Raw genomic sequence first — 22,492 nt, forward strand, 5'->3', positions numbered from 1 at the left:
GAGCTTCTCCCAGTTAACTACCCGCATGTTTCTAGTACTGTATAGACATCAGATAAAGGGAAACAAAGAAATACAACAACAGGAACAACGGGAACAGCAAGTGTAGCACATCCCACATATTTTGAGTTAAACTAAAAATTAGGAATAGAGATATTAGCTAGTGTAACCAAATGTGTAACCAAATGTTCGTAGACAGAAATTAGCCCAGGATCAGAATAATAATGATTTAGTAATTGGATAATACTCTAACCCTTAATTATTTTAAGCTTAGTTTTAGCATACAGGATATTCCCGTGAAAGTCCCGAGCGCCACAAACAATAAATTTACTAAGATACCATATGCCTAATTGTATTTTGCTATTATAATATTATCACAAAATCACGACATCATACTTGCTTGAGAAATGGCTGGAGCATCCGCTTATAAGCTCGTTTGTTCCAAGTTTCAACCAGACCCCAGAGAGAATATAATATGGTATTGCATATTCACTAGTTATGGATAGAAATAAAGCCCGGCTAATGAATTGTCATATTCTGCCATCATGTAAATCATCCTATTCTACAGAGTATGATAGGGAGCAATGGTGTTATGCTAAAAATATTCTATAGAGTTAACACTTATCCATTGAGAATACCACTGCTTTTGAGGTAAAAAGTCGTAAACTGTTTCCGAAAGAAAAAGGAGTTGCCAATTAGGTCCACAGCCTATAGCCCCGATTACCAGCGTGGATTGGGTACTCGAGTACAGGCACAACCCTACACTTAGCATAAGAAAAGAAAAAGAAAAGAAAAAAAGAGCAGAAATTAAACCCAGAACCCTATAAGACCTTCTATGATACCAACCAGTAAATATCAAGACCCTATTTTTCACTCTCGCAATCACTTATCTGCCAAGCAGAATCTTGATATCCTCCATTTTTGCTTTCTTCTTTTCTTCATCATTCATCATTCCTAGGGAGGAGGCGCTATCAGAAGCAAAGAAAATATTAGCAAGAAAGTGAGAACTTGACTTGGAGCAGGGTTTCTTACATAAACTTCTTCCTTGCTTGAATGGTATGCACTATTCTCTCCTCCACAGTGCCTTCAACAACAAACCTATACACCATCACCTCGGAGGTTTGACCCATTCTGTGAACTCTATCGATCGCTTGGGCTTCAACGGCAAAGCTCCACCAAGGGTCCATCATGAAAACTTGACTTGCCGTTGTCAAGTTGAGCCCTACTCCACCAGCCCTAAGGCTCAAAAGGAGAATATTAGGGCCCTGGTCCATTTTGAAAGTACTAACAACTTCAGCGCGCTTCTGCTGCGACATCGATCCATCAAAGCGGAGAAATTTGATTCGACGCCTATGATTTCCCGTCAGTGTTGTTACTGTATATCACTCGCACCAATATCACCTCGTTTACTGTACCTCTGCAGTTCTTTTTCTATAATATCAAGGAAGGTTGTGAATTGGGAAAAAACACAACTCTTTCTTTCCGGGCAAGATCTCTCAGTCTCCGACAATTTCTCAATGAGCATTTCGACCTTTGCAGACGAGCGAGAATTGATTCGGCGGAGAGTTATATCGGCTTGACCTTGAGAGTTTTCAGGCTGACCAACTTCCTCGGCCGGAGATTCATTTCTTATAACTTCAAAAAGATCCCGCTCATTGATTGGCTCACGACACTTTACGCATTTAGGCAGTTCTTGCTTAGCCTTCGCGGTCTACCGAAATGTTAGCAATCATATACTTATCCTACCACTCAGCAAAACCCATTCCAGACTTACCTCAATCAATTGAACCCAACAGCCTTTGCATGCCGCGTGTAAACAGCCTGTCACAGTTTGGTCTGGTATCGGATCCGATAGACACATGGGACATTCGTTTTCTACATTATCTCTAATCTCTTTGAGAGCATTTGCACCATAAAGATTAGGCAATGCATCATTTTCTTGAACCGAATACTGATCTATTAAAGCGTTCAAGTCCATATCATCACTGAACCCCTTAGCAGCATCATATTCAGCCTCAGCTATCATCTCATCATCGACAATCTCTTTCTTTCTAATCAATATCGGATGACAACAAGCTTGTCTAAGTCGGAGAACATGTGCAAATATGTTAGTATACGACTTCAAAACCGTTCCCATCTATAACCTGTCAGCATATATACTTTATTTTATTTTATTTACACACAAGTCATACCTACCTCAATACTGCGAGCAAGATCGCTCCTTGCCCTAGCCTCAATATGCCTGTAGACATCGAGCTCCGCTTTGGAAAGCTTTATGTATACAATCTCGGTTGTTTTCTTAGGAAGAGGAACAAGAGGCTCTCCATTAAGAGTTTTCATCTCTTTTGTTCTCCGTAGAACTAGCGGCTCTAAGACTGTTTGTACGACGTCAAGAGCTCTTATGAAGTCTTTTTCTTCAAAGGGTACTGTGATAAACGTTTTCCAGAAGGAAAAATTACTCCAAGGTTCAACTCGTAAAAACCTTACCAAACTGAAAAGATCTTCTAACCGATTGACGATAGGCGTTCCTGTAAGGACCCAACGATGATCTGCACTGAGCTCATAACAAGCCTTTGCTGATTTACTTGTCCTTTTAATTGTCAGTATTATTGTATTATTTGATAAACTGTAAACTAGCAATATGATACTTACCTGTTTTTGATATGATGCGCTTCATCAAGTATGATGCGGAGAAATTTTACAGAAAATAAACCTCCATGTGCTCCACGCTTTCCGCCAGAAGCGACCACTTGGCCAAACTCTGAAAGTACCACTCCATAACTGGTTATAATAAGATTTGGTACGTTTCCAGCATTTGAAGCATTACAAAATGTTTGGAGATTCTGCTTCTTCTGTGAATCATAGTAAACCAAAGTCTTTAAAGTTCCAGGTTTTGAAGCTACTTCAGCCTCAGACTCCCACTGGGCTAGCAGGCTCATTGGGGCAACAACGAGTGTTGTAAGCGGCGCTGACACTACTCCTTCGCTCTGTCTTTGTAGTCTGCCGAAACTATTGGCCGGGGGTAGGGTAGGGCCCGAAGGCTCAGGACGATGGGTGTGTATTAAGCTTAACATCTCGACTGCATAACTATTAGTATCCCGTATCATTTGGTATGAGTATGTATAACTTACTCGTTTTACCTAAACCCATCTCATCAGCGAGTATACCACCCAAGCAATTCTGTTCCTGCTTCGGAAATTTGAGAGAGAGTTCTCCAGAATATGGATTAACGTAAAATTTATCTTGACCCAAGTCACGAATAGCCCTTTTATGATCCTCCTCCGTGTTCGGCCATTCATATTCCTCCCACAAAGGATGGATTGACTCGTTTGCGCGATAATCCGTACTTTTCTCTTTGCTCAGAAACCAGTGCAAGGCCTGTTTCTGGTACCGACGTAAACTCATTGCAAAAGTGTCAGCAGGCTCCGATTCTGGAGTATCGGAATTGAAAGATTGCGCTTTCTCTAAACAGAATAAACAAAACCAATTAGTAATTTTGGCTGAAAATATATTTGAAGGTGCAACAAACCATAAAGCGCATTGAGCTGATCTTCTTCCAACTCCTTTCCTTCGACAACCGAGTTCTCATCATCGCCAGACTCATCAACTGCGCTACTTGTAACAGTTTTACGAGCTTTATTTGCTGTACTAATATTTGTAATTTCGTGTTGCTCCGCAATTTCCGCAGCTTGGAGAATTCCCGCAGCTTTGTGCTTTTGCGTAACCAGGTTTGTGGATTTGGGTTCAAGATTCATCCTTTGAAAAAGCTTCACCAATGCCACTTGCCTTAACCTTAAAACTCTCTCGTCTTGAGTTTCTTTAGCAGCAAAAATATCCGCAACTCGATTCGTATCCGCAGGGCGAAAGCTGCTATTCTCAAACGATTCCTTCAACAAATAGCAGTTAAGCTGCAAATCTATTGTATCATTTGTCCGGATCTTTTCCGCAGCATGGATGCAGATTCCCTCAAAGAATGCAATTCTCTGATCAATTAAAGTTGACATAAAACTAGCCGTATCTTGGGAGAGCCTGCCTATTTCCTCTCCCCTAGAGTTTGTAAATCGAACGATAATATCCTGAGTCTTGCGCTGTCTCAGTGGTATAGACTTGCTACCTGTTGCTCCGACCTGTTGTGAACTCTCTGCAGCGGACGCCTTTCCTTTAGATTTTCCCCCAGCACTTGGTACATTTTCTCCCATCCGCATTCTTTGCCGCTCAATTCTCACGGTATCACCAAAGGAGAGCATCTTTGTACCGCTTTTAGTAGCCCAACCATCTGCACCAAACTGCCCAATAAAAATCTTGGAAGGAATATTTTTAGGCAGCTTCGAACTACCAGTATCTGCTACCGATATAGACATATCGTGAAATACTTTCCGCCTCTTGGAAACTCCTGTTTTCCAAGACCCGTCAAAGTACCTAAGTATCTCAGTAAAGAAAGCTAGCAGTAGTGTCTCAAGGGCCCCATACATGTTGATAGCTACAATTGATGATTTGTTAACATTAATCAGTAACAAAAAGGTAAAGAAGAAGAAAAAAACTGAGGAGAGAATATTGGCTTACCTCTCTGAATATCTCCTCCAGAAACTTCCTCTAACTGACCCAAAACATCTGTAGACAATTTTTCGCCTACAATATCCTTGAACTCCCGACGAAACTTGGAGCCAGAACCATCATTGCTGTCTGTGTTTACCGAGTTTTCCGTACTTTGAGTAGGTAGTAGTAACGGAGCCTCTGGAGGGGACGACAGCTCTGAAGTAGGGGAATCGAAAGGGCGCTTTGGTACCGGAGTTATAGATGATTTCATAGCACCTGTGTTTGTTCTGTTGTTTGTCGTTTCCCCTTGTCGCTTTTCTTTGTCGCTAACAAAGAAAGGAAAAGAGTGGCGATTGCTAGGGTGAGGCGGCACTGGTCAATTTTTCTTGAAACTCAGAACATAGCAGACGCGTTTCGCTTCAACGCGAGCTAGAGATCACGTGCCATGATGATCTAATCATCCTCATGCACTTATCGTCATAGATAATCACTCATATCTCACTATTTTGATTATTGGAACGACGGAACTAAAAAAAAAAAAAATACATGAAGATTTAATAGGATACTATAAACGAAACTAGGATTACACTAGCAAACCGGCTCATTTCTAGCTCTACGGTAATTTTTGATAAAATGGAAGTATCATAATTATCATACCTGGGATGAGAGGAAAAAAAAGAAAGCAACCCCGGTGACAACCCGTGACTCAGGCGGGGTTAGCGTCACCTCAAAAGTTGCGGACCTTGACTCAGAGAAACCTTCCTCGTGGCTATAAAGCTTGATCACGGTACGTTTCTCCCATGGAAAGCCTATTCAAATAATCCCCTATTTACTTACCACGCTGCTTTTCTTACAGAATAACAGGCAAATGATCCTACGAATACCGCGGACTTATAACCTACCTTGCTAATCGTCTCAATTACTACCTCGGCCTATTAAGAGCTTGGAAACCCATCTCACCACTATCATGGCGACTTCCGCTAGAGCAGATAAACAGATAGCTCACGATCGACGGCGCGCAGGAGAAATTGCACTAAGCGACTTTGCAGAATATGTCGAGCAGCAGCAGAAGCTTCGGAGGCCGGGTGGGACAACTGCTGGTGATGCTGGTGACGCCGCAGAAGACCACGATGAGCTTGACATCATTGAATCTCTGGGGCTTGCGGATGACTCACAGCCGAGCTCAGCTCTCAAGGATCTCCTCTTGGGCCCTCGTGAAGACAATGGTCCCCGGCTCCGGGAGCTTCTATTGTCGAGAATAAAGGAGGGCCGTGGGGAAACGCTGTTCGAGGTCGGGGTGGATAATAACAGCGCCGAGTCAATGGAGTTCACCAAGGAGGAATATGAGCAGGCAATTGAGGCGGTTAAAGCTGCGGCTACGGAGATTAGAGCGGCGGTAACGGTGCTCATAACAAGCAATCTTGGTGTGAATGGGGAAGAGCCAACAGATGGAAAAGGTGTGACATCTACAGTGCTAATACGTCAGAGGCCCGAGTCACTTGAAGGCCTGTTGGAAATTAGGGTGGCTGTTGTCGGAAATGGTAGATATCACACAGTTCTCTCAATTGGAGCTAAAGTTATTGACCATATAAATCCCAGTTGATGCGGGGAAGTCAACTATGCTGGGGGTCCTAACAAAAAATACACTTGATGACGGACGAGGTAAGACTCGTGTCAATCTTTTCAGACATAAGCATGAGATCGAGTCAGGAAGAACTAGTTCCGTAGGTAAAAATCCCTTGTTTTCTGCATCGAAATTTCCTTTCTCATAATTTCATAGGGATGGAAATCCTTGGGTATGACGCTGAGTCCAAAATTGTGGGGAGCAACGACCCCGGCCGGAAACTCAAATGGGAGGAGATTGGGAATCGCTCTGCAAAAGTTATCTCATTCACCGATCTTGCCGGTCATGAAAGATATCTCCGTACCACCGTCTTTGGCCTTTTGGGCACTTCCCCGGATTACGTGATGCTGATGGTGGCTGCGAATAACGGTCTGATTGGGATGTCTCGTGAGCATTTGGGTATTGCGCTGGCGTTGAATGTTCCGGTTCTGGTTGTGATAACAAAAATCGACATTTGCCCGCCACAAATTCTCAAGCAAACCATTGACCAGATAACCAAAATTCTGAAATCTCCTGGGGCAAGGAAAATACCGATTTTCGTCAAGGATAAAACAGATGTTGTCAACACCGCGAAACAATTTGTCAGTGAGAGGATCTGTCCAGTTTTCCAGGTTTCAAACGTTACCGGCGAAGGCTTAGATTACATTCGCACATTCCTGAACATCTTGCCGTTCCATGGAAAGTTTGATACCAATACTTCCTTCGAGTTCCATGTTAACGACTGCTTTTCGGTGCCATTCGTTGGTACTGTGGTGTCCGGAGTCGTTAAAAGCGGCGTGATCCATGCCGGTGACCCGATACTCATTGGCCCAGACAGTTTGGGGAACTTTATCACTACCTCCATTAGGTCTATTGAGCGGAAACGTATAGCAGTCCCGGTCTGCTCCGCTGGTCAAAGTGCTTCGTTCGCCTTAAAAAAAGTACGACGAAGAGAAGTGAGAAAGGGGATGGTTGTTCTCCCAAGAAGTGATAGCCCCCCAAAGGCGCACCAAAGATTTGTTGCGGAAGGTCAGGACTAGATATAACTTTACATCTCACATCCCACATTGGCACCTACGATATCTAATATTCTGGCATTATTCCTTAGTCCTCATCCTATCCCACGCAACCACCATAAAGCCGAAATATCAGGCCATGTTGCATGTCGGCCCTGTCAGTCAAACTTGCCGAATTATCGACATCAATAAAGACCTCATGAGGACTGGTGATAGAGCTACCGTTGCTTTTGAATTCTGCCAGAGACCGTAAGCCCTTTATGATTGCTCTCATTCACTTTTTAAACCCTCCGTTCTCATCCACTCCGCAGGGAATTCCTCTGCGCCGGCGACAAGCTCCTATTCAGGGAAGGCCGAACAAAAGGTCTCGGAATAGTAAAGTCCCTAGGCTACGATACAAACACCCCGCTAGAGCGAGATGAACAGGGGAAATCAAAAGGATCATGATAACCTCCCACAAGGGCTTGGTTTCTTCATCACAAAAAAAAAACGATCTGGCCCTTGATGCCACTCCTCAATTCACCTATTCCTTAACCTAAACACCACCTCACGGTAGTTACAAGCAACAGAACGCATGAAATGGGGGAGATTTCTGGTGTTCCATTATGAATGGCCAGATTTTTCGTTCTTTCTCGTTCAACTTCCTTTTTTTTTCTATTATGATATTTCTTTCTTTTCCCCTAAGCTTACGTTGAGTTTTGTGAATTTTTCAAAAAAAAAAAAACAATTGGTAGGAAGGGCAAGAACTATTATTCTCTTGGTTTCGTCTCTCTTTTACTTTTTGTGTTTTTCTCTTTCTTTTGAGAAAATTTCGGTTATGAATCATGTCCTCTAGCACTACCTGTCCCATATATTTGCGAGCACAGCACTTTACAGATTGTCTATTTGGATAATAATGTGGTATAAAGTTTCAAACGGCGAGCGAGGACTTACAATCGTTAAAGTTATATGCGGTGTACAGTACCGCACAGTTACCTGCGCAGTGCTCTGATTACCATCCGTACCTCCCCATCCAACACACTGATTACGGTACGCGAGTACCATAGTCTACCGGAATCTAATCCCAACAGCACCCATCACCGCTGCCACCAACCACCCTCCACTCCACCTTGCCCCGCCACTCACTCACTCACTCATCGCCGCATGATAGAACGCCAGGAACCGCCAGAACATTGCACTTCCCCCTTCTCCCAAATCACCCACCATCACTCGAAACTATATCATTCCCCCCATCCAACCACTCGCTTAGTGGTCCGCTCATCCTCCAATGGCGTATGCAGACGTACCGTACATAGCTGGTAACAAAAATCAACCGGTAGTGTAAGCGTATTATACAAGTACCACACCAAAAGTGGCCCACTTCAGGTATAATAGGTTAGTCGAATTTCCTTCCGTTATGGTGCCCAAGGGAGGAGTGCGAAGGATGCTACCGCGGCTTTCGGAACTATGCTGACTTTTTCGTGCACAAAAACTCGGGCTCAGCAAAGACAAATTGATGTTTTGGCAGCTAAGATCATTCGAAAAATGGCCAGGAAACCGCAGTTTCCCATACAAAGAGCGCCAAGACCCAATGTCACTTTTGCTCTTTGGTAAGTGGGCATCCCGGAAAATGAGATATTTATTTGTTATGAGCTGGAAGAGAAGACCCGGGGAGCCCTCTTGGGTATGCGGTAAAGTTTGGTTTCTATCGATGGAATAGAGGTGGCGTCACGACCCCGCCAACATGGCTACCGGTATGTCGGGTGTGAAATGCACCCCTACCGGTGATTTTTGTTACCAGCTTCGTACTGTACGGTACCGGTGTGGAGTGGAGATTAAGTTGATAGGGTATTGTCTGAGAACTGTGAGGTTTTACCCCATGGAGTTTCCTGTCTTTGTACATGCCTTGGTATGAATACTTTCCTGTATTTAAACTAGGAGCTGGTCTTCTTAGTTAGACAGCTCAATCACCACTCAACAACAACCACTTAGATAGCGGTGTGTGCCTATCTAAATCAGGTTCAGCTTCAACCTCTCTGCTTCATCTGTGTTGGTCTATTTACTACGATTGGATTCCAAGTCAATTTCTATTCCTCTATCCATCGATTTATTGGTCAGGTCTCAGAGCAATTGTAGCCACAAGGTGCATGCTTGGTCAACGCACCATCCAACTAAGGGATTAAACAACAAAACCTCCCACACCGGTATGTGTTATGCGTGGGGTTGGGTCCAAGAGAGCGTGTGATATGCAATGCAATGCAGCCTTGCGACCGAGATCGGGGGGTGCGGCACTCTAACTAAGTGCAGCACTGTGTGTACAGTACTAGTACTGTAGTTCGGGTACTCCAAACGTGCACCACAAATTCGACGATTTTCAAATTCTATCCGCCCGGACCAGCCAACCCGGTTGAAGCGAAAAAAACCTGTTTGATAAAGAGAAGGTGCAGGATAATAAACAGGTTTTTATTTTAGCAATAGGAGTTCCTGACGACGCGCAATGGGATTCAAAAGGTTGCATTTTCTGTGGGAGAGAGTGAAAGAAATCCTAGTAATTTGGAGGCCCTAAGTAAACATATCTGATGGCTAAACACAGCAAGTACTAGACTAACGAAATAACGCATCTCCTCCCCAAAGCGCCTGTGGCACAATACCTTAGCTTTTATAATGCTCAAACCGAAATTTTTCAAACCGAGAACTGAAAACTTAAAACCGCGAATAAGAGGGAAAAAAATAAATAAATAAAATGCTCCACAAAAAAACTGCCGAGTGTGAGGGGAAAGCGCATTCTCTTATTTCTTGTGAGGGACTCCGTATGCGGCGTTCGGGTTGTATTGCGATGGCGGCGCTGGCCCTCCGTATCCGCCCTGAGGTGGATATCCTTGTTGGCCCTGGGGTGGATAGCCGGGCTGTTGACCATATGGTGCCTGACCATATGCAGGTGCTGGGGGTGAAGCACCATGAGGTGCTCCATAACCAGGTTGCGGTCCTTGTGGGTGCTGATAGCCTCCTCCGTACTGCTGTGCAGCAGGAGCACCATAGGGCTGTTGTGGTGGATACTGTCCCGGCTTTCCTGCTGGAGGTTGGCCATATGCTCCTGGAGGTTGGCCGTATGGCTGGGCACCTCCGGGAGCCGGATAACCCGCCGATCCAGGGGCTCCTGGGGGGTTGGCTGCTTTCTTATCTTCGTCTTTGCTGTCATACTAATTTATAGGTTAATATGATGCCTTTTCTTCTTCCAATAGTAAGGTGCGTACACTGCGATCGATACTCCCAAGGAGCAACTTAGTGTACCAGAGGTGTTTTGTCAACTCGACACCTTTCTTCCTGAATTCCATAGATTCAAGCTCGAAATCTATCACCATTAGCAGTTGTATGCTGAGGAGTCACATTTGATTTACTGACTGGATGTGCAATCGATGAGCCCTCCAATAGCCTTATCGTTATCTAATTCTGAGAGGAACTGTTGGGCTCCTTTGTCGTTCCCAACTTGGGCAATCTGGAACGATACAACTTGAGAAGAGATGGTTGTTAGCTAACCCAAAGATACGAGGACGAGGATCTTCTCACCCCCTTTCCCGCGGAAATGAGAAGAAACCGACTGGATGTATTGTTGAAATTCTCCGTGGACATTATCGGTGGGCTACCACAATGTCAGTTGTGATTTTATTCAATCAGTTCTTAGGTGAGGGTATTTACCCTGCCATCGGTGATAATGATAACGAGGACAGGTTTTTTTAGACTATTCCGTTGTTCTTGCCCGTAGATGAATTGATCCAGGATCTTGTTCTTCAACGAGGTAGCTAAGGGTGTTACATCCTCAAATCTCACTTGGTCAACAAGAGCGGCCGCCTGTTGTTCGGTCCTGATATTGTCCCCTTGTACGTTGGAGTTCATAAATCGTACGGAAAATCCATCCTGGTCGAAGAGCCCAGTAGCAAAAGCAACGTTGGAGAGAATAAACTTTAATTCGTCAATGAGGCCCTCACCAAAGCGCATAGAACCGCTGTCATCCAACAGAAAGACGACGTCGAACAAGGCAAGCTTGACAAAGTCGAACCCAATCTCCTTCGGCAATTTCCAATGATTACATAAGGCATTGACGGGGTCCTTCTTGGCCATGTCATTTGCAATGCCGACAAGCCTGTTTTCCGGGTACATGTTCTCGATACCTTTTTCCTTTACTGCTTCCCTGAGAATGCTCAAAAGAATATTGGCATCTGGAGGAGGGCCTGAAGGTGGAGCTCCGTAACCTGGTGCTGGACTTTGTCCATATGGAGGAGCACCGGCATAAGGAGCCTGACCATAGGGAGGTTGTCCATGCGGAGGTTGACCTTGGGGTGGATATCCTTGCTGCCGAAGCGGGATAAGTAGTAAGTAGGAGAATGAGGGAGAAGTAGATACAAGAGGATGAAGTTACATAAGGTTGATATTGCTGTTGAGCATAAGCCGGGCCTTGGGGGGAAGCACCGGCCGGGGGATATCCGGGGTATTGCCCCGGTTGCTGTGCCGGTTGGCCATATGGTTGTTGGTATGGAGGGGCACCACCAGGAGGTGGGGCACCCTGTGTTTGGGCAGCTGCCATTTTGCTTGCGAGCTGGGTGTAATCATAATCGTAATTGTAAGCCATGACTCTTGTAGTAAAGAAGAAATTGGGCTAATGGAAGGCCTGGTGGGCGAGAGGGTCTGTATTGGCCAATAGTGGGGTGCTTTTGTGGAAATGTTGGAACGAGGGAAGGAAGGGATGGCGGGCCAGTTTTTATGTACTCACGCGGCCGAGTGGAAGGGGGGGACACCTCGTGTGGGGACCGCCACCTTGGGTGTCCGGCTTCAACTCGGGCGCACGGGTACTGTCAGAGAAAGGCTAGAAAGGCGACTTACACCCATGATTTCGCACTGCGTAATAACTACTTGATTGAGGGCGGGAGGTAAAGGCGGTGTAGTCCAAAGGCTAGAGCAATGTCTCAAAGGGTTTGGATGCGAACGTGAACGGTGAAAACAAGGAAATGTGGTGATGGTGGGTGATGAAGTTTTCAGATCATGGCGGGGTATGGGCGCAATATAAAATAATGGGGGGTGCCTCCTCCCGGTGACTCGAAGCCTGTTTGCCTGAAAATTTTAGTACGCCGATTCCTCGCAGGCATTACTAAGTCGAATACAGTGTGCCGTCAGCCTCACATGGTTGGGTATGATAGAGTTAAATTATCGTCTAGTTAATACTACGAGTTAAAGGGGTAAAAGGACACAGCCGATTTAAATGGTAGGAGGAGATGGTGCAATACCGGTACAGTGCCGTAGTATGTGATATGCCGTATGTTAAACGATGGAGCGTTGCTATCATAGTTGTTGGTGAGGGTGTGCTGCGGTTATACCAAGCTTACTATATGCGTTCGTGGCTAGGATAGCCTGTCTGATAGTCTAACGTCAGGCCCGCTTGCTGCTCGGTCACCGCAGAGCCCTGTTGCCGCATACCGATATTCATTATGGTATAATACAGTACGAGTACGAGTACTCGAGTATTCCTTCTCCATCGGCGCGAGTACTCGTGACGGCCAAGGGGGGGAAGGGCGGGCTGCGCAGATGATGAGTGTACCGGTCGGTATCCTGTGCGACTATGATTTCCCTCTTTGACAGAAAAGTGCTCGCGCATAACTTATCCTGCGCTTACTGCGAAGCGATACAGGTATGATATGATAGTATGCCTAGAGTGTGTAGAGTGTGTGGGCCGATAACACGACTCCCAGAGTGAGCGAGAGAGAGAGAGGAGAGAGCCCAGCCTTCACGCAGCACAGCCGTCGTGACATATGATATTCAAAAGTGCTTTGTTATGCACCACTCACGGAAAATATTTGAAAAGTTACCTTTTTCTGATTTCTTGGGTCGGGAGCGTATTGTCATGGGGACTATGATACCGTATTATGATTGGACCTCACGATAAGACGTCCAGAATTCCCCTCTTCGGATAAAGGTGGGAGAAGAAAAACGAATTTCAGCCCACCGATGAGATGGATAGAGATAAAAATAAAAATAAAAATACTACAAGTAACTTGTACGAGTACTCGTACAGACCCCCTGAATAACTCTTGCGATTCACTACCGTATTCGTAGGGTTGCTAGCATCCCTGTACTTGTAAATCGCGGCAATTGTCCAGGAGAGGTTTGGCTTGGCAGGTTAATCTAATTGTGAACCCCAGTTAATGAGATCCAAACACAAGGCAGCGGACTCGGGCTATCGGTACCGTGCCATGAAAGCTCTGATCCTTCTGACTCACGAGATTAGCGACCTGACGGAGATGGTTAATACGGAAGGTACAAGTGAGGTATCATACTATATTTGTACCGTACGTATACAGTGCTGGTATGATATGACGCTGGGAGAGGCAGCTCCAGCGTCCTATTTTGATATGATATGTAGCATAGACTACTGTAGTCTACTCTACATAGGGTTCAATTATTCTGGTTCTTAGCGAGTACGTTGGGCTTCTTCTGTTATTTACCCTAAATCCGAGGAGGAACGGATAAATAGAATGAGGTCACTTGGGGCGGGTAGCGCAGAGCCAGGTTTTGGTGGGTGGGTAAAGGATGGCCCCTCCACCATCCCACCCGTGGGAAAGTTGGAAGCCTGCTTGTGGTGCCTTTCCCTCCTCCGCCCGCATGCCCAGATGTCGGGCAGACTGCTCGAGAACTGGTACGGTATTCGCACCATACAAGTACAGTATAAAACTACCGAGTGCGGTGACCCGCTTAGCAATCTGGGCACTTGGCACTCCATTCCCAATCACAGAAATGCCCTCCGAGTCGCGCCACGTTCTGCACAGCCCAAAGTGTGGTAGGCACTTGGAGGTCTCGCAACGGATCAACCCCGAGCGTCAGGGGAACAAGTCCTCTCTCTCCTCCTCGAGAAATTTTTTTTTTTTATCGTCGTCTCATACTGTAATTCTCCAGACCTAATCCCACCGTACCACAACGAAAGCCTTGCCCTCTGTTCCATAAAGTCTTTGTCCCCCCCTTATCGCACACATTGCTATTGTTGTCTGACCAACTAGACGTGGCGCGCGGCTGCTCGGTTGCTACGTGCGACGGCTTTCTCTCGTCCCCTTCTCGCCAACCACCAAACGAAAGGAGCTGTTCTCCCCTCCGTAACACCCCCCCTCCCCGTCTCAGCCAGCTCTTAGAATCCTCCTCCGTCCGTTGCTCTCCGCTCACAGAATCACCGTTTCCGATTCCTTCCGTCAGCAGCGACACATTCTGTCGTCCTGTGTGTACTGTACTCTTCGGCCTCCCTCCTTCCTTCTCTTTAGAACGTGTACTCATTCCATCTAAAAGAAAACACTAACTTCATCGTCAAGTTACGCATAGCCTCGCCATGGGGAACTGCGGCTCCTCATGCTCCACCTGCTGCAGAGGTATTCTCCCCAGATATATTTCCGACGCTGATTTTGTATGAGTATGCGAGTGCGTGTTTTTTGATGTTCTGACGTGACATAGGCCGCACTCGGGACGGTCTATATGAGCCAGTGCTTCAGGAGAGCGAGAGAGAGGCAGTCTCGGATCTCCTGCAATACCTCGAAAATGTAAACTTTCTCGACCCCTTGCATCTACCTATACTTGACCCTCTTTCTTGGTACGAGTAGATGCTAACGTTGGTTTTAGCGTTCCGAGGTTGACTTTTTCACCGGGGAACCCCTTCAGGCATTGAGCACGCTCGTGTATTCGGATAATGTCGATCTTCAACGTAGCGCTAGTTTAACGTTTGCGGAAATCACAGAGAGAGGTAGAAGCCTTGTATCCACGTGCGGGCTTGCCTATTCGTTCAGATTGCTAATTAGGCCCGTGTTAGACGTTCGGGAGGTGGACCGTGATACACTTGAGCCAATACTTTTCCTTCTTCAGAGTTCAGATATCGAGGTACAACGTGCAGCTAGCGCTGCCCTAGGAAACCTCGCCGTCAACAGTCCGTGTCCTTTAGCCACAGCTTTGATCTATTACGGAGTACTAACCCTGATGTAGCTGAAAACAAGGTTGCAATAGTCCTACTCGGCGGTCTTGCGCCGTTGATACGACAAATGATGTCGCCGAACGTCGAGGTTCAGTGTAATGCGGTGGGATGCATCACGAATCTCGCCACTCATGAGGATAACAAAGCCAAAATTGCTACGTCAGGTGCTCTGGGACCATTGACAAGACTTGCTAAATCCAAGGATATGCGGGTTCAACGGAATGCAACGGGGGCTTTGTTAAACATGACACATTCAGGTATGCTGGTCTGACATTCCAATCTGCGGTGGGATCGTCCTTGCTAAGAACAATCTAGACGATAATCGACAGCAGCTGGTCAACGCGGGTGCTATTCCCGTCCTGGTATCCTTGCTGTCTTCGGGGGATGTGGATGTTCAGTACTACTGCACAACAGCTCTCAGTAATATTGCCGTCGACCAGGCTAATCGGAAAAAATTGGCATCAAATGAACCTAAACTAGTCTTCTCCCTGGTTCACCTCATGGATTCGTCGAGCCCAAAAGTGCAGTGTCAGGCTGCATTGGCACTCCGTAATCTAGCGTCCGACGAAAAATATCAGCTTGACATCGTCCGTGCCAAGGGCCTTCTGCCCCTTCTCCGTCTCCTCCAGTCCTCGTTTCTTCCCCTCATCCTCTCCGCCGTTGCCTGCATCCGGAATATATCGATACATCCGCTCAATGAATCCCCAATTATCGAGGCAGGATTCCTAAGGCCGTTGGTGGATTTACTTGGGTCAACGGAAAATGAGGAGATCCAATGTCATGCGATATCGACTTTGCGAAATTTGGCTGCTAGTTCTGACAAAAACAAGGAGTTGGTGTTGGAAGCGGGGGCGGTACAAAAATGCAAACAATTGGTTCTTGGTGTTCCCCTGAGCGTCCAATCAGAAATGACAGCGGCGATCGCCGTGTTGGCCTTGAGCGACGACCTCAAGTCCCATCTGCTGAACCTGGGAGTATTCGATGTACTAATCCCCCTTACAGCATCAGAAAGCATTGAGGTTCAAGGAAATAGTGCGGCCGCATTAGGAAATCTCTCCTCGAAAGGTAATGCGAGCATTCGCTTAGAAATCCTGCCTTGACATTGCTGACATACTTCTCTAGTTGGCGATTATTCGATGTTTGTACAGGATTGGCTGGAGCCAGAAGGTGGTATTCATGGCTACTTGAAGAGATTCCTTGCCAGTGGAGACCCAACTTTCCAACACATCGCTATTTGGACTTTACTCCAACTCTTGGAAGCCGATGATACCCGGTTAAAGAATCTTATCGGCCAATCCACCGAGATCGTCACAATGATTAGAAATATCGCGGATAAGAATATCGACTCTGATGACGAAGGGGATGATGGAGAAGGGGAGGTTGTTGCGTTGGCCCGGCGTTCTGCGGATTTATTGAGTGGGGGGAGTGGTACTTTCGGGAAGGCTCAGTAAATGGAGGATACCGGGCGAACCTCAGTGTTACTGGGTTCATCGTTTGACTGGATTTTTGATGGGCGTTCGTTGGGATATTGACATCGATTCTCTTTGCGTCTGCGCGCTTATTCTACAGGTGTCAATACGTCTGTATCACTAAGTCGTGTTGAGCAGGTTTATGGGTCACGAGTTTTCTTGATTTTTGCAATATGGTGTTTTCCGGTCGAGCGTTGGAGATTCACAAGATGGGTGCTAAATTGCCACACTCAAAAACAAAAAAAAAAAAAAAAAAGACCTCGAGCTTTGCTGTTCATGTTCAGGGTTTGAGGCATCACTTTATTCACAAGCATACGGGGTTTCAACGGGAATGGCTATTCATTTTTTTTTTATATCTATATCTGTTTTTAGTAGCTTTATCTCATTCTGGTCAGGAGCACTCGGGGCAGTTGTAATTTGTACCTTACCTTTCCCTTTCCCCGTTACTTTTTCCTTCGAGTTTTCTTGCTCTAATACCTATCCGCTTTACACCTCTCTACCCCTTTGCGGTCATTAGGCCTTTCCGGTTTTTAGTGTTGAGATTACACGGGTTGTAGCGACCTTTTCATCTGATGCCTTTCATTTGCCCCACTCATGTACGTGTTGGCACCCTGCGTCCGCTTGTATTCTTGTTGTATCGTGTTTTTCCACAGTTGCTGGAGGGGAAACATGCTCTCATAGGATTCTTCCACCTGCCATTCCTAGTCTGGAAGTGCGAAAAGCTTCTCAAATGTACAAAGAGTGGAATGAAAAGGGATGGTGAATGGTATGAAGATGACTGCTCAGCACCATAGGGAGGTTGGAACTTTTTTGTTGTGTGTCGGCCAGAAGGACTGATAAATTATGATGGATGGGGGTGACCATTGCCAGTGTCGGGCAAGGGATAGATACCGTAATATTTTTTTTTCCTTTTTTTTCTTTTTCTTTCGAATGTTTTTGTTTATCATCTGTCGACACGTCAGTACTCGAGTAGATGAATTCTTGCCAAGAACATAACCTCCCAAACATCCCATATTACTGTATTATCATAAAGTTTCAGACATGGATATAATTTCAGTGCAGGGATCCCACAGCCAGGATGCTCTTGAACGCTCATACCAGCATTTGATTGGGGAGCCTTTTGTGGTAGGAAAATGCAGCCTGGTCAGCCCAGGTGGGGCAAATGGGAGCTGCACAGTCCCCCGCAGATTTGGTTGCTACGTGCATCTTGTTTGTTTTGGCCTGTGTTGCTTTCCCGTCTCCCACGCGCCCACGCACGGCTCCAATAAATCTAAGTGTCTGCCAACAAGATGTCTGGTGGAAAACTTCACCTCCTTCTCTCCTTCTGTTTTCCGTCATCTCGAGCAAACATCCGTGTAATACACTGTTGTGGCTGAGATTTGGGTGTTTTTTTTTTTTTTGTTCTCAATTCCTGTCTGCCCGTTTGTCTTTCGTGTACTTTCCTTTGAACCCTTTCTGAGTCGGACGCCAATAATCTTTATGAATCACGGGCTTTGTTACATGCACTAGCAAGGAAAACCAAGTATGAAATGATTTTTTTTCATCTCAGACCTGCTGCGCAAGCTAACAGCGTTGTTGGACAGGTACCTTACATCACGCTTGAGGAAGAAATTAAAATATGCAAGACACCTCAAAGCTCGCTCGACGGAACCGGTCTTCCCGTTCCCGTCCCTCGCTCGCTGCCTTCTCAGGCAGTGGTTACGAGCCCTCGGTGTCAAAGGAAGTTTCGGGGAGCAATGCCCTTCCTGCTTCAATCTCCCGAAATTCCAGTGTTTTGAAGGAACTCCAAGACGATCCGTTTGATCTGGGGATTGCTTCTCAACTTCTTGGAGGCGATTCGTCTCTCAGGGGCCCTAAAACTTCAGTCCGGACACAGCCTCGATCAATGAGGGCAATTGGCCTATTCCCCTTGAATGTTGATAGAGAGCAAACAATTGGGAGGAGTACTGTCAATTCATCGTACTATCCCTCGGCAAACACAATGTCAAAACGTCAGACCGTCAGCTCGGCATGGAGTGGAATGGGCCATCGTTTGTTCGCAGAGTCTGTCGGTGGAACTGTCACGGAGCGGAGCACTGATATCTTCACGAAGCAATTCGATAAACTGGCCAGAAAACATGGAATCCAACCCTTCCCAGAATACCATGCGGAGGAGCCCAGGGCCGTATCTGTTTCCAATACCTCGCAGGATAGAGCCCCTCCTGAGGAGGCTAACACTCCCCCGCTGACCGGAAACAAGTTATGGAATAGATTGATGCGCCGGGCATCTGCCAATGTTGATGTTTCTAAGCACCACGGCAGCATGAAGCTGTCCCTTAGCCGTAGGAGAGGGAGTGGCATCAGTGAGCTCGCGGCGATAGGGCGAGGGAAAAGGGACACCCTGAAAGGAATGCATTTAGAGGATTTCGTTCGATTGGGCGGAGTTACACCATTTGTCCTACCACCAGAATTAACCCCTGGGGATGTCCGAATACCGACCTGCATGCATGCCGCTGCTGCTTTCATTTTGAACTATGGTAGGCTCTTCCCGCCAGTGAAGCTGCAAACTTGGTTAACGTGTGAACATCACAGGGCTTAAAACGCCTGGTTTGTTCAGAGTACCTGGAAACCCTACCACGACATATGCATTGTATGACTACTACCAGAAGCAATTCGAGGAGAATAACAATGAACCGGTTGTTCAAACCACATCATTGGCCAAACTCCCAAGCCATATTCGGTACAATGTCCACGATGTCACTCATCTCCTCAAGAAGCTACTCTATTGCCTCCCTGGCGGGCTTCTTGGCTCTCCTGCCGTTTTCCAGGCATTGTACAATATCCACTCCTTTGTTTTTCCTGACCCCTCACTTGGAGACCACATTTCACGCAAGGTCAAGCCTCGAATGATTGCATTGGCCTTGGCGTCAACCAATCTTCATTTCCGGATTTCTCTGATCTGTGCGGTCTTTGGGCTGCTGCGTGCTGTGAGCCTTGCGTCCGACTTTGATATGGAACCTAGGCTCAGGGATCCACATGTGACATTTACGACCATGAAGGAGGATGCCTTGAGCATAATATTTGGACCCCTTCTATTAGGTGATAAATCAGACCAGATCCTTATATCAGAGACCGAAGATAGAGGCGGACCACCTGTTCCCCCGAAGCTTGTGCCAACAGCAACCGCGACCCCAAAACTCAGCAAATATACGGGCAGACACAACAGCGCTTATACGAAGATACAGATGGAAAAGACGAAGCGCGCCGCTTTGGTCTGTGAGATGTTAATCAATAGTTGGGAAGATATCTGTTATCAATTAAAAAAGATTGATGCTTTGGGTATCACCGCTAAGTCGTACGATCTTTCAGCGACTAGGCCAGAGGTCGTTGCAGAGACCGCCTCGCAGATTGCTGCAGACACCCGTTCCAAAACTCAGGAGAGAAATTCGAGCATACCGTCTTTTCGTGGGTTCGGGACATCATCCCTACGTAAGAAAGGAAAGGCACCGAAGCGTGGCAGGATACCCTTTGAGTTTGGGTCAGTGCGCCAACATAACTCCCAAACACCAACCCAGGCACTGCCTCAAGCACCACCTCTCAGTAAATCACCTGTCGATGATTTGATGCAGTTTTCAGAACACAGTTCTCTGGAAAAAGATGATGTTTTCAGCACTCCCATTGCTCCTAAGAACATGAGCCCTGTGCCTGAAGTATCGCCCCAATCGCTGGAATCATCGCCGAATTGGAGAATTATCGCTCCTGATACACCAATCAGGAACAAGAAAGGAACTCATAGATATAGCATGCCTGCAACAATTACAAGATCAAGTTCTGCTACTATACAAGTGGAGGATAATGAGGATGTAGTCTCCCACCATGCTTCACACGAAAGCTCGAGAGCTTCCTCTCCTGGGCTTGAGATTGCGGCACAAGCTGCCACCAGGTTCCGACTAGCATTCTTTTCGGGCGAACCAGTGGTCGGGGAGACCTCGTTGGAGTCCCCCGAGGAACTAAGGCCGGTAAATCCAGCGAAGGAGGAGCGGAAACCGTCAGAACCGAGATCGAGTGCTCCTAAGTTGGGTGCTGAAATTCCAGAATTGTCTTTCACGCCCAAGACTAGCCAGTTGTTCGACCCTTCGGAGTTCAGTCTAGATGACACAACTCCTAAGCCTTTGAATATCAAGAATAAGACGAAGCCTAAGGTAGTGCCAGCCTTTTCGATCTTTGAAGACAAACCCTTGATCGAACATCCCCCTGTTAGCCCTACTCTGACTCTGACACGACCAAACTCGAAGGTTGATGTCAAACTTACTTCGAAGACCCCTGCGCAGCATTTACCACCCCGTGCCACCGTGCCACGGTCTCCCGCACCCCCCGAATCCCCCGTCCGGATCCAAAATGCTCCATTGCAACCCGCCACGCCCAATCGGCGACCTCGAGCGTCTACCGAAAGTGACATCGAGGACCGAAGCATCTGGAGAAGTGCAGATTCTCCCTCCCCAGGGAAGAAGGCACCACGGAACAATTCCACACTTTACGCCGAGATCAGGCGACTGCAAAGACTCGTAGAGGTTAAGACTGAGGAAGTCAATGCCGCCCGGAAGGAACTAGACATCCTACAACACAGGGCGGGCGCGGGTACCCTAAACCAGATGTTGCGTGAGGCCCAGGAGGAGACCAAAATCTGGAAGAATCGGGCGGAGTGGGCGGAGAAACAGATGAGAAATATGGCGCCCATGGAACAACAGAAGAACGCCGAGACTAGTGTTATTGGTCGAGGCAGATATAGCTTGGGATAACTGCACATTGCATCCAGTTATAGGAAAACATATTTCTTTTCGGTATTGGGTAAGTTGGGCTTTTCCCTCGTTGCTTCGTTACTCGGTCCGCTCGCTCGCTGGTTGGTCGGGTTGGTCGGTCGGTCGGTTTGGGTTCTCCCTGGGGGGCATTATATTATAGAAAGGCTCGGAATTGGGGGGACTACTTTACTTTTTACTCTTCGGCGTTTGTGCTCGTGTGCGTGTTTTGCAGGCCACAGAAGCGGGTTCTTTTTCGCAAAAACCCGATATTGAAAAGTCATACAGTACGCTCATGCTTTTGTTTCTTTTTTCGTCTTGTCTATTACTACTCTTCCCCTTTAATTGTCTATATATCCATTTCTTTTTGCTTTCCTGTTAATCATTGACTCGTGCCATTTTTCCCATTCTCTTTTTTAAAAGCGATTGCCATCGCAATTAGGTTCCTTCCTTCCCTTACCTGATATCAACCTGAGCTCATTCTCATTCCCATTACGTGTTTTTCTAGTTCTCACCCACAACATTGTTTTGCATTGGACGGTGTCGCATTCTGCTTCTTTCCCTCCTCGTATTCTTTCCCTTTCTTCCATCTGTTTTCTTCGGAAATTGGGAGTTTCCTGCTTCACTACTCGCCCACATTCTTTCCGCCCCATTGCAGGCGTTTCTCTCTTCCTTTTCAAACATTCACTCTGCTTTCTTTATCTTTCCTCACCTCCATAGTTCGAGTGATGCAGATATGAGTTTATGCCTCGCACGTACAGTACTGTACTGTTATAGCGTCCTACGTGCCTACCGATTGTGCTGTGTCGTGTCTGTGATTATTGTTTCGTAGCATGTCGGGGTTTGCGAGGGAGGGAGCAATCGGTAAAGTGAAGTAGAGTTTTTGTCCTGGGGGGGTAATGCTGTTGCATCGACGAGGCGATTTACATATTCATTTCTGCATTTATTGTTCTCTTGTTTGAAGTGTCCTTACTCTTGCTATGATACTTGTAATATTTTGTCACTGTTCAGTCTTCCCTCCCCCTTTATCTAATGCCTCTTGCACGGTATCTCTTTATTTTATTTTATTTTTTAAAAAAACCCATTATTATAGCCCAGGTATCACAGGTTTCTACTTTGTT

The 22,492-nt window shown here is 46.4% G+C and overlaps 4 protein-coding genes; 2 read left to right on the top strand and 2 right to left on the bottom strand.

Annotated features, from left to right (window-relative positions):
- Nucleotides 1-883: 883 nt before the first annotated feature.
- GSTUM_00010961001 (uncharacterized protein) lies at nucleotides 884-4,469 on the bottom strand (the record flags this gene model as incomplete). Its single annotated transcript, XM_002841615.1, has 9 exons — nucleotides 884-965; nucleotides 1,030-1,347; nucleotides 1,413-1,708; nucleotides 1,772-1,948; nucleotides 2,036-2,134; nucleotides 2,194-2,587; nucleotides 2,650-3,076; nucleotides 3,129-3,461; nucleotides 3,527-4,469. 9 exons carry the CDS (start codon nucleotides 4,467-4,469, stop codon nucleotides 884-886), a joined length of 3,069 nt encoding a protein of 1,022 aa, XP_002841661.1.
- Nucleotides 4,470-5,358: 889 nt separating this feature from the next.
- GSTUM_00010962001 (uncharacterized protein) lies at nucleotides 5,359-8,070 on the top strand. XM_002841616.2 has 6 exons: nucleotides 5,359-6,074; nucleotides 6,133-6,261; nucleotides 6,314-6,738; nucleotides 6,841-7,165; nucleotides 7,245-7,401; nucleotides 7,464-8,070. Exons 1-6 carry the CDS (start codon nucleotides 5,501-5,503, stop codon nucleotides 7,597-7,599), a joined length of 1,746 nt encoding a protein of 581 aa, XP_002841662.1. The 5' UTR covers nucleotides 5,359-5,500; the 3' UTR covers nucleotides 7,600-8,070.
- Nucleotides 8,071-9,648: 1,578 nt separating this feature from the next.
- GSTUM_00010963001 (uncharacterized protein) lies at nucleotides 9,649-12,144 on the bottom strand. XM_002841617.2 has 7 exons: nucleotides 12,010-12,144; nucleotides 11,549-11,725; nucleotides 10,828-11,481; nucleotides 10,699-10,771; nucleotides 10,534-10,641; nucleotides 10,386-10,483; nucleotides 9,649-10,331 (listed from the first exon to the last, which is right to left on the bottom strand). The coding sequence occupies exons 1-7, from the start codon at nucleotides 12,013-12,015 to the stop codon at nucleotides 9,921-9,923; spliced, it is 1,527 nt and encodes a 508-aa protein (XP_002841663.1). The 5' UTR covers nucleotides 12,016-12,144; the 3' UTR covers nucleotides 9,649-9,920.
- A 1,864-nt stretch (nucleotides 12,145-14,008) lies between these two features.
- On the top strand, nucleotides 14,009-17,093 carry GSTUM_00010964001 (uncharacterized protein). XM_002841618.2 has 9 exons: nucleotides 14,009-14,122; nucleotides 14,175-14,267; nucleotides 14,478-14,534; nucleotides 14,617-14,702; nucleotides 14,782-14,902; nucleotides 14,969-15,082; nucleotides 15,139-15,384; nucleotides 15,443-16,192; nucleotides 16,250-17,093. Exons 3-9 carry the CDS (start codon nucleotides 14,495-14,497, stop codon nucleotides 16,576-16,578), a joined length of 1,686 nt encoding a protein of 561 aa, XP_002841664.1. The 5' UTR covers nucleotides 14,009-14,122; nucleotides 14,175-14,267; nucleotides 14,478-14,494; the 3' UTR covers nucleotides 16,579-17,093.
- The last annotated feature ends 5,399 nt before the right edge of the window (nucleotides 17,094-22,492 follow it).

This window comes from Tuber melanosporum, assembly GCF_000151645.1.
Source record: "Tuber melanosporum whole genome shotgun sequence assembly, scaffold_78, strain Mel28".
In the NCBI taxonomy this organism is placed as follows: domain Eukaryota; kingdom Fungi; phylum Ascomycota; class Pezizomycetes; order Pezizales; family Tuberaceae; genus Tuber; species Tuber melanosporum.